This window comes from Poromitra crassiceps (genome assembly GCF_964638095.1).
Source record: "Poromitra crassiceps genome assembly, chromosome: 29".
NCBI lineage: Eukaryota > Metazoa > Chordata > Actinopteri > Beryciformes > Melamphaidae > Poromitra > Poromitra crassiceps.
This window is the reverse complement of record NC_139641.1, coordinates 12290104-12301715: the sequence shown is the minus strand read 5'-3', so window position 1 is coordinate 12301715 and position 11612 is coordinate 12290104. Positions and strand designations below refer to the sequence as shown.

Below are 11612 nucleotides of genomic sequence, written 5' to 3'. Positions count from 1 at the left end.
TCAAAAATGGACAAAGTAGGCTAGTTCTGCTGGTAACTCTACATTTTAGGACGGTGGCTCAGTGGTTAGCACTGTTGCCTCACAGTAAGAAGGTCCCGGGTTCGAACCCCGGTCCATCCCAGGTCCTTTCTGTGTGGAGTTTGCATGTTCTCCCCGTGTTCGTGTGGGTTTTCTCCAGGTGCTCCGGTTTCCTCCCACCATCAAAAGACATGTATGTTAGGGTTAATACTCCTGTCAGTGCCCCTGTCCAAGGCACTGGCAAAATAACGAGTTGGTCCACGGGCGCTGCACTGCGGCTGCCCACTGCTCCTAGTTCTAGGAAGGTTCCTACTTCCTAGTAGAGGATGGGTCAAATGCAGAGGATGAATTTCCCCATGGGGATAAATAAAGGATAACTTCAACTTAAATTTAATTTATGAGCTGCAAAACTATATTTAATCTTTGAATTTCACAATAATCTTTACACAGAATGAAAGCCAATGCTTTATTTTGCTCAAATCTGGTGAAACCCCAAAACAGCCAAAATTAACACGTTGACTGCCAACAACGAGTTGAGTCGTCAAACACAATCCAGCTGTTCACTGCCAGCGACGAGTTGAGTCGTCAAAAAAAAAATCGATTTTTTTTTTTTGACCGTAGGATGTGCATCTAACCCTTTTACATCTCTTATATAGGTATTGGACGTGTACAACGTGTACAACCCATTCCACCGACCCACTAAGTGGTGACAGTGCTTTCCTGACTAGAGGAAGGCAAGCAAAAAGCAGTGTGACTGAAGCCATTCTCATGAAGGTGGATTGGCGAAGGCGCTTTCGTTTTCGCGCTGATTGCTGGCGGTGCGGGATTGCAGATTTGCATAGTGGATTGCGGGTGGGACACAGTTTGAAACACGCAGCATAAATATGACCAGAATCGCAAAAGCTTCATCAAAGCCCTCAACCAAAACTCCAAGAAGCGAGCGAGTCCAACCAGACTTCCTCAAAGAGCGGCCGCACAGACAGGCTCACACCCGCACAGCAGCAGCAAAGCAATGAGACTGGTGACAAGCGGGGACTGCCCCCTAGTCCGACACCAAATTGGAAACAGCCATAAAAGGCTTTTAGAATGGGATTTTCAACCCATTCTTTTTTGTTTCTTTTTCGCTATAATTTAGAGTAATTTAATTTCTATTCAGAAATTTATTTGAGAGGTCGAGAGTATGAGAAAGTGCATTTGCACAGGTAGGAAAGTGCTTGTGACACGGCGCTGCAGCCAAGAAGAACGCCCACGGAGGGAGGAGTTGAGCAGAGGGAAGTTTACTGCTGTTATGGAGGAAATTACTGTTCAAAACTATTGTTTAGGTCTTACTGATGCCAAAAATGAATGGTTAAAGTGACTGTTCTATCGAATTTCACAAAAAGCCGTTTATCTCTGAATATTTTTTTCTGATGCTGAAACCATGCTGTATTCAACTGCTAATGCTTACATAACTACTAACTCTACAAACTAACTCTTTTAGACAGAGAAAGCACACATTCTATTAGTTCTTTTTAGATGATTGGTGTTCACGAAGTCCTAACAGAAGAGAAACCTCGGCTCTTGTAAAATGAGCCTAGAATCCTCAAAAAAAACCCTGGCAGAAGCTATCTACAGCAAAAAAAAACGGCTGGCAGTCAATGTGTTAAAAGAAATCATAAAATCACGTTTCTACACAAACGGGCCAGTGCTCCATGTGACTGATTTGGTCAGAGCAGGTCACATATGTGCAAACATTGACTTTGTTCACACATTCAGTCATTAAAAGCTGGTACCAGATTCTGGTTCTGTTCCATCAACAGAACATTCACTTCATCCACACCATCTGTTAAAGCAGCATGTCAGCACTGTGGATCAAAACCATTGATCGATTGATTGATTGACTTTATTAATGGATATAGAGACAACAACAAGATCCAAGGGATAGCATGTAAAAGTGTAAACACTTATTTCCAACATGGTCCCCGATGTTCTAAGAACAGGACAGACAATAACACAAAACATATAGTCATCTAAAAAACTGTAGCAAAATCACAAACATAATATAGATTTAGACACCAATAAATATGGTACTTCAAGAGAACCTATCCTAAAATCATCCCTTTTAGTCCCACTCAGATTACATTAGAAAAGACATAAAAACATTTATACAAGAATAGGGTGAAACCTACAAACCCTACAAACGAATAAAAATAACAAAACAATGAGTGCTCTCCCTATTGATTATAATAATATGAATGATTACATGTATAGTTCAGTTTTCTTAAAAAGTTAAAATGTCTGGAACAAACTCAACATATTAACAACTATTCAGATATAATAAAGAGAACACTTGTAGTGCTGCTCCAGTAAGGCCCATGCAGTGGAACAGAAACAGCAGAAAATATCACAGCAACAATACAAATACGCCACAAAGAAAAAAAACTATATAGACCAAACAACAGCTTATGGATTGTTTGGAATAATATAAGGAAATAAGTCTTGGACATTCTCGTGTTTTATTCATGGTTGCTTTTTAACCAGGTGCCTTACATTATATTGCATAATACTTCTTTTTAAAATGATCAAATAAATGAAATGAAATCAACTAGAAGAACTGGGTAGATAACAGAGAGAGCTAGAGCTGTACCTGACTCAGAATGACTGTCAGTCCAATCAGATTTGTCTGTTCAATAAGAATATTTGACTATTCTTTTCTTTTTTATAAGATTATCTATCTAAGATTTAATTGGGACTTGGTTTATGGTTTTAATAGACTGATACTTCAACCAAAATAGGATACATGTAGAATCACAATCGAATGGGAGAAACCAAGCAATACATTACTATTTGACTGTGAGATTGGCAGTGGAATCAGGCTCCTTCTAACGAATCATTGACTATTTGGGGTCACGCCTACCTACAACACAAATACACACACACACACACACACACACACACAGACACACACACACACACACACACACACACACACACACACACACACACACACACACACACACACACACACTACCTACAACACACACACAAACTTCATCAACAAGTGATCTCTGAGAAGCAATGACAGCAATGAGCACTGAGTAACAAAGATGGAGACAAAAACACGTCAGTTAAAACAGAATCTCACATGTTGCAGCTGACTGCTGACTACTTGAGTTTACACAACTCAGCAGCTCCAGTGTAAAAACACCACAGTCCAGGATGGAGAGGCTGAGTGAATGTGGTCTGGTCTCTGTGGAGGAGAGTCATGGTTCCAGAGACGCTGTAGAAGGACAGAATACCTGCTCTGTGATCCAGGTACACTCCTACTCTGGAGGAGGGAGGGACTGAGATGAGAGTCATGATACTCTTATGTATGAAGTGACAACTACTGCTGCCACAATCTAATGACCAAGACTTGTCATTGTATCCAAATAGACTTTCATTCCATCCTGTTCTGCCAATATCTTTATATGAGACTGCTATTCTAACAGAGTCGCTCCTCTCCACCTCCCAGTAACAACGTCCAGTCAGACCCTCTCTACTCAGGACCTGAGAGCAGTAAGTGAATCTGTCTGGGTGACTAGAATATGACTGTGCTTCTCTCCTGCATGTTGCTTTTCTGTCCCCCTCAGATAATAACAGCAGTTTGTGTGCTGTGTTTGGATCCAGTGTGATCTGACATGAATATTGTAAGAAGTCAGCTCTGGTCTTGGGCTCTGGTTGTGGCAGTAAAACATCCACTTCAGTCACTGTCAGTGAGATCTTAGGCCGTTCCTCTGTCAGAATGTCCTGTAGTTTATCTCTGACCTCTGACACAGCTGCAGTCACATCCTCAAAGTAGCGCAGAGGACGGGTATGGATCCTGGGTGAGTCTGTAGCTTGACTGAGACGTGACAGCGAGGGGTAACTGTGGAGGAAGTGGATGTGATCCTCTGTGTGTGAGAGCTGCTCCAGCTCAGTGTGTTTCCTCCTCAGCTCAGAGATCTCCTGCTTCAGCTTCTCCTGAAGTTCTTCAGCCCGACTCGCTTCCTCTTTCTGCTGGGATCTTATCTGCTGCTTCACCTCAGAGCTTCTCTTCTCAATGAGACGGACCATCTCAGTGAAGATCTTCTCACTGTCCATCACTGCTTTATCAGCAGAGAGATTCATAGCCTTCAGGTTCTGTTGTAGCACCTTCACGTCTTTCTCTCTGCCCTGGAGTCTCTTCTGGATTTTTTGCCGATTCACTCCGAGCTCTTTCTGCCTCTCTGTCCTTTCTGCGGCAGCTGAGACTGTGTCGTGTCCCTTATGTTCGTCCACGGAGCAGAGATAACAGATACACTGCTGATCAGTACGGCAGAACATCTTCATCACCTCGTCGTGACGAGAGCAGATGTTCTCCTGAAGCTTCACGGTGGCTTCCACCAGCTTGTGTTTCTTAAAGGTAGAGGATTCATAGTGAGGCTGGAGGTGCTGCTCACAGTAAGAGGCCAGACACATCAGACAGGACTTGAGGGCTTTCAGCTTTCTCCCAGTGCAGAAATCACAGCCCACATCTCCAGGTCCAGCATAGCAGCGATCAGGAGGAGCAGCTTGGAGTCCGGTCTTCTTTAGTTCCTCCACCAACTCTGCAAACATGATGTTTTTCACCAGCGCAGGCCTCGGTGTGAAGGTCTGTCTGCACTGGGGGCAGCTGTGGATGTTCTTCTGATCCTCTACATCCCAGTGGTTTTTAATACAGCTCATGCAGTAGCTGTGCCCACAGGGAATAGTCACCGGATCCTTCAGTAGATCCAGACAGATCGAACAGCAGAATTTTGCCTCGTCCAGCTGAATTCCTTGCTGAGCCATTTCACTTCTCAGTGACAGTGAATCTCAGGTAGATTAACTTTCTCACAACAGATCAAAGTTGTGCTCTGTTCCAAACCAAAAATCGATTCCTTTTCTTGGTGTTGTTGCTGCTCTGTGGTGAATGGGCTCGTTGAACTGGCTCAGTGCTGTTTGAGAGCAGGAAGAAGAGGGAGGAGTTATCAGGTGTTTCATACCAGGAAGACTTTGACCTTGTTTATAATTGACCTCATGCAGCCCCGCCCACTTGACCCATTATCTCACGACTTCCTCTTAAAAACACCGGCTGTTTTACCTGCTCATACTAGTCTGACTCACCAGGTCAAACCTAGTTTGACTCACATTATGAGTCACAGGAAGTGTAAATACAATCGGAACTTACGATTGTAGTTCCACTTCCTGTTAGTCTCTCAGGCCAGACGGTCTCTTCTACATAAGGTGAATATGAAGTGAAGATCATACAAATATAATTGGAATAGTTCAACTTTGCCTCAATGACCTCACTGACTGTAACAAAAAAAACACAATTTTCTCACAATACACAGTTGAAAATAATACTGTAAAAATGAACATTCACATTATTAGTAAGTGAAACTAAGCAACACATAACAGCAAATGTAATCTTTATCCTTATACTTAGTGTGTTGTGTGTCTAATCTGATTTCATATTTAGCCTTTATTCTCATATTGCTGAGGCAGCCAAATCAGCCACTGCTTATTGCTGTGACATTGGAAAGAAACATCCTGTTTGCCTTGTGTATTTTAACTGCTGCTACCTGTTATTATATGAATTATTATGATTCAAATCATACACACACACACACACACACACAATACAATTTAGAGCAAGACACATTGCTCATTACGATATATATCTTAGTCAGACAAGTAACTATCAATTACACGTATAGTCTAGGGAATCTGTGAGAAAAAATGACCCAACCTTAAATTCCCTGGAAACCAAAATCCACAAAAACGTTCTAACTATGTTATTTAGGGTCTTATGTTAGTAATTGTCTGCCTCCGAAATTATTATACATTACTTTCAACCCAAAGCCTTAAAATCGACACTTTTCTACAAGATTCTACAAGATACTTCCTCATTGAAGAGAGCAGTGCGCGAGGTGCTAAAATGCAGGAGCTTATGATGTCATAAGCTCTATATAACCTTTGTACACGCGCGCAATCTGCCCTCCTTTTGTCCGTTCTTTGCCCCCAGTGACAGCGCTCCCTCAGTGTCCGTCTGCCTCCCACTCTGCGCTATGCTGCTCTCTCTCTCTCTCTCTCTCCTCTCTCTCTCTCTCTCCCTCTCCTCTCTCTCTCCTCTCCTCTCCTCTCTCTCTCTCTCTCTCCTCTCCTCTCCTCTCTCTCTCTCCTCTCCTCTCTCTCTCTCTCTTCTCCTCTCCTCTCTCTCTCTCTCTCTCTCTCTCTCCTCTCGTGTGAGAGAGAGCACAGAGAGACACACAGCCTGGTGACGCGAGGTTACTCACACATACACACACACACACACACGCTGTGCAGTCGCAGCAAGAGTCCCTCTCCGAGCAACGAACACACACACACACACACACACACACACGCACGGTGTGTGTGTGTCGATCTCTCTTTCTCTCTTTCTCCGTTTCCCTCCCCCCCTCTGTCTCGCGCTCTCTCTCTCGGAGGCTGCTGCAGATGGGACACGCCCACACATTCCGCGGGAGAAAATACACTCTAAAAAATAATTCATTCTCATTACTTTTGCCAGACTGTCAAACCTAAATTTATATACTTTGCGACGTTCATCATCGTTCAAATTTGGCTGGTGGCTTATTAACATAGGCTCCTGTGATGTGATGAACTCAAAATGCTAAATAATAATAAAATATTTCTGGTTTCCAGGGACTTTAAACAAATTGCAACAGAAATGATTTGTGTTGTATTCAGCTCTTGAAACCTTCCAATTTAACATACTGAAAATCCCAGAAAATCCCAGTAGTGGAACATTGTCAAAATTGGCATTGTCTCCACAAAGGAGGTGATGTTTTTGGTGCCGTTTGTCTGACCGTTTGTCTGTTAGCAGGAGGATTACGGCAAAACTACTGGGCCGATTTTCATGAAACTTGGTGGAAGGGTGTAGCATGGGCCAAGGAACAACCCATTACATTTTGGAGCGGATCTGATCCGGGTCGGCTCAATGGAGGGGGCGGGGCTAGGGAAAAGAGTCCGTTGGTAGGGATAGGAAGGTCGTAGAGAGTCTGGATTCGAGAGGTGGGTAGGGGGCATGGACAGGTGTATCAGGGGGAGTGTATGTGGGAGGTGGGAGGGGGTGTGGTCAGGAAAGGGGTGGGGCTAGGGAAAAGCTCTACCAAACATACTGTAACATAACAAAACAAAACATAAAAAATGTAAGTGTGGCTAATATGTTCTAATAGTTGGTGGAAAAGGGTGAGTTTTCATGCACATCTTGTTCCCTCAGACAGCCATCGCAAACCATAACTTCATAGTCATGTCACTCACGAGTCTCGCATTGGAGGCAATTTGATTTGGGCAAGGCACAGCACAAGTTGTAGCTCAAACATGTAGACGAGTGGACAGGTAGGCTAAGTCTCCATATCCGAAGGTTATGGGTAAGTTGACTGCCATTTATTGTCTGTTACCAATGACAGTCGTCTGTTACCATTCAAAGTAGGCTAGCTTAATAAGCACTTACTAGTTAGCTATAATAGGTATAGCTTAATAATAGCTTATTAAGATACTTGTACTATCTGTTATTCATTTTCTTTGTGCAAATAAACAATAAACAAACATAAATAAACAATAAACACTTACTCTGGAGATGATGTAGCCTACCACTTGTGCTCTTCTCACTACGTATACTCCAACCACTTATAAAGCCTCAGCCAGGCGGTAATGCAACATAAAGGATGCCAACTGCCATACAACCCCACAGAAGGATTTATTACATCACTGATGACATCACAATTGCTCGAGTGACATCACTGATGACATCACAATTGCTCGAGTGACATCACTGATGACATCACAATTGCTCAAGTGACATCACTGATGACATCACAATTGCTCAAGTGACATCACTGATGACATCACTGATACATGACAATCGTGACATCACAATCGTGGCACACACACCGCCCGCCCACTTATTGGACCATAACATCAGAACCATTGATGGCCACAACACATTCCATGTTATGGGCATTATAGCTGGAGTTACACCAGAGAGCCAAACCAGTACCTCTGATAGCTGTGACATAGCAGCAGTTGGACACATCAATATCCAAAATCAGAGACCCCCTGGCCTTTCATCCATGCCCTATGGGAGGATTGAGAATGCCACAGGTGTGTGATTCTCATGAACATGGTACAACTCATAGCAAAACTCAAAGATATCAAGTAGGATCTAATTTCACCATTCAAATTGAAATTATAATCCACTAGGCATCTTGCACCCTACGCGAGTTCGCCTGCCTTGCAGCTCGCTGAGCTAGCCCTGCAGCTCGCATAAGCAGCTGCTTCGCATTGGAGGCAATTTGATTTTGGCAAGGCACAGCACAAGTTGTAGCTCAAACATGCAGACGAGTGGACAGGTAGGCTAAGTATTCTCCATATCCGAAGGTTATGGATAAGTTGACCGCCATTTATCGTCTGTTACCAATGACAGTCTTTGTGTGTTACCATTCAAAGTAGGCTAGCTTAATAAGCACTTACTAGTTAGCTAATAGCTTACTAATAGGTATAGCTTAATAATAGCTAATTAAGATACTTTCTAAGGTACTATCTGTTGTTATTCATTTTCTTTGTGCAAATAAACAATACATAAACAATTATAGCTGCTGCGCAGCAATGGGTCGTGGCCGGGCAAGTCTCAAGGCTTTGAGCTAGAGTCCCCAAGTCAAGGCTGAAGTATTTTAGCTATACTCCAAGTCAAGTCTCACGTCTTTGGTCACAAGTCCAAGTCAAGTCTCAAGTCTCTTATGGATGAGCGTTCTATCATCTGCTTCTGCTGCATGCCATCCAGTCTGCTTAGAACATTGCATAGCTAAAACTAAGGGATTCAAAGCAAGTTCAGGTTTCTTTGCAGCATGTAGCTTTTTCATCATCTGATTCTGTTTTTTGTTGCGAGGCATCTCACAACAATACAAGTAGGAATCAGTATATTCACAAACAAAAGTAGTAGTTACTTGCCTGTTGCCTCACTGTTGTAGCGTGGATGAGGTACTGGTGGAGTTGATGTTAGATGGAGAGGGAGGCTGAGCGATTAATAGCCACCTGGGGAGTTTGTATCTCTTCGGTCCTACGCTGCAGGTCTGTGAGGTCACACAACTGATATACCAGCAGGAGCTGCTTTTTCCTCTTATGGACAGACTGGATGCTTGCTGGTGGTGTTTTATGGGACTGGATGCTTGCGTGTAAAAAGACACACTGCTTCCACTTATATAGGGTGAGCCAGGAAGGATTTATGACATCACTGATGACATCACAATTGCTCGAGTGACATCACTGATGGCATCACAATTGCTCGAGATGATGTCATCAGTGGGACGGACAGACAAACAGACAAACAAACAGAGCCCTAGCTCCCTTAGATAGATAGATGTGCTCTTCCAGACACTTTTAGAGACACTGTGAGGGAATAAATTCATTACCGTAACACATTTTTAATTGGAAATATGAAACAACAAACTTTTTTTTTCAATGGCAAGCACTTCAATATGCTCAAGGGTAATGGGTATCACCCAAAATGTGTATGATTAACAAATACGAAGTTGTAGCTAACATTGTCAGAAATGACATGTTGTATTACGACTACATACTTACATGAGAAAATAAAAATCTGTTCTACTTAGAGACTCAACAACCATTTCTGTGGATTCCTTGCCCCCAGAAATGTGGAAATAGACACCAAATTTGTAATTCTAGGTCTAGTTGGAGTCAAGATATGGCCAACATTTTAATAATGGCAGTCATTTTGAAAAAATGTAATTTTAACATATTTCCACTAATGGGATTTTCTGGGATTTTTAATATAGTGTTTCGGGCATCAATATAAACATAAAAATGTGAAAATAAATTCTGTTGCAATTAGTTTAAGGTCAAACCTTATTTTCCCCAGACTATAACCCGTCTGGGAGAACAGACTGTAAGGGGCGTGGCTTGAAGGAGACTGCAGGAGAGAGCTGTATAGGGACAAATCCAACTGTGGCAGTTCTGAGGTTGTGACCACTCATTACAGGGAGGGATGACAGCAGTATATATGCATTTACAAGTAAAAACTGCTTTTGCACGGAATGGGACCTTTCATTTCCGATACCGATATCAACCGATACCGATATAAGCTGGCTTTTTTTTCCACCAAAATTTCAGGTAACAAGTTACATTACATATCTCCTGTTGTGAAATTAACTCCTTTCCTACTTTTGTGAGAGCAGAAGTAGCTGAAGAGTTTAATATATAATATGCATGTTGTGTTAAAGTTGTAAGTGTTATTATCAGCAGCGCTTGCCCCTCCCTCATTACCACCACTGAGGTGCCCTTGAGCAAGGCCCTTATCCCGAACCGCTCCAGTGGAGCTGCTCAGTGGCCAACAGATCAGACTGTGGTTGTACTGGTCAGCTTCCAGGTGTGAATGTGTGTGTGAATGTGAACAGGGCGCTCCTGAAAAATAGAGCATTGCTCTCAGTGAGACTCCGCCTGTATAAATAAAAGGTTAAAAAAAAAATGATCGACATGAAAACCGATAGCCTACCGATATTTTCCGATATGAATTTGTTATGCTAATATTGGCCGATAATATCGGACATCCCTAGTTGTGACCATTCAGAGGCAGGTGTAAACGCCACCTGACTCAGAATCACTTTATTGCCACAATAAGACATACAAGGAATTTGTCTTAGTGTAAGTACGCAGCGTAGCGCTCATATCAATAAAGTTTATTGAATAAACTATACATGTACACTATGGCCCCTATCTTCCCACTGGCCTTAGGCGCTAAAACTGGCGTTAAATGCAAAAAAAAAAAACGCCTTGCGCCTCCCTCGGGAAGATGGCGTCATGGTTTTAGGCCCCGAAATGCGCTTTACGCCGAAGAGGCGTGGCGCAGTGCCAGAATAGGCCAGAATGGGCGTTTCTGCCTTAAATACCGGCCTAACGATATCTTCCCCCTTGGCGTTAATTTAGCGCTTAGCGCTTTTCAAAACCAGGCCTTATTCAGTGCGCCGGAGATATGAGCTCTCCTCTGCCATCTCACTCTCTCTCCCCCTCTCACTCTCTCTCTCTCGCGCGTCAGACAGGCACAAGGACCGATGAAAGAAAAGTTGTTATACCGTAGTTTTGACCCCCTGTCATTCAGAGGCTGTTGCATCATCCTACCTGTGCAGTGGGGGAGAAGAAAAGGTAGCGAGAGAAAACAATATCATTCTGCCCAAACTTTCACCAATCTAATCTCATCATGACATCCAGCCAGGGATAGGCTATATTTTTTCTAGCCGACTAGATTTAGAACATTATTTTCACTTTGATCTTGCTATAGTGTAGCGTATTTACATGCTTGCGGTATTTAAACTGCAGTTAGATTGGTTTGAGAAGCATAATAATGTGGAATAATATATATGGAGACAGACATGAGTCATTTTAAGTAATATTAGACTTGAGGGTGTGCTTTACTGTCATTAGTGGCACGACAGTGCCGAGGTCCGTACGCGTCACTGAAGACATGACATCAGTGCATGACATCAGTGGGTATGACATCATCAGTGATTTATGACCATCAGTCACCACTGGCCACCACT

At 42.9% G+C, this 11612-nt stretch overlaps 1 protein-coding gene across 1 annotated transcript in view; it reads right to left on the bottom strand.

Annotated features, from left to right (window-relative positions):
* Positions 1 to 3162: 3162 nt before the first annotated feature.
* The window catches only part of LOC310800262 (uncharacterized protein), a gene marked incomplete at both ends in the record, with an annotated part of 13366 nt that continues 4916 nt past the window's right edge, over positions 3163 to 11612 (bottom strand). Inside the window, one exon of the mRNA XM_083662839.1 lies at positions 3163 to 4831. Within this exon, the coding sequence (XP_083518965.1) occupies positions 3163 to 4831 (1669 nt within the window). The remainder of the gene's footprint in view (positions 4832 to 11612) is intronic.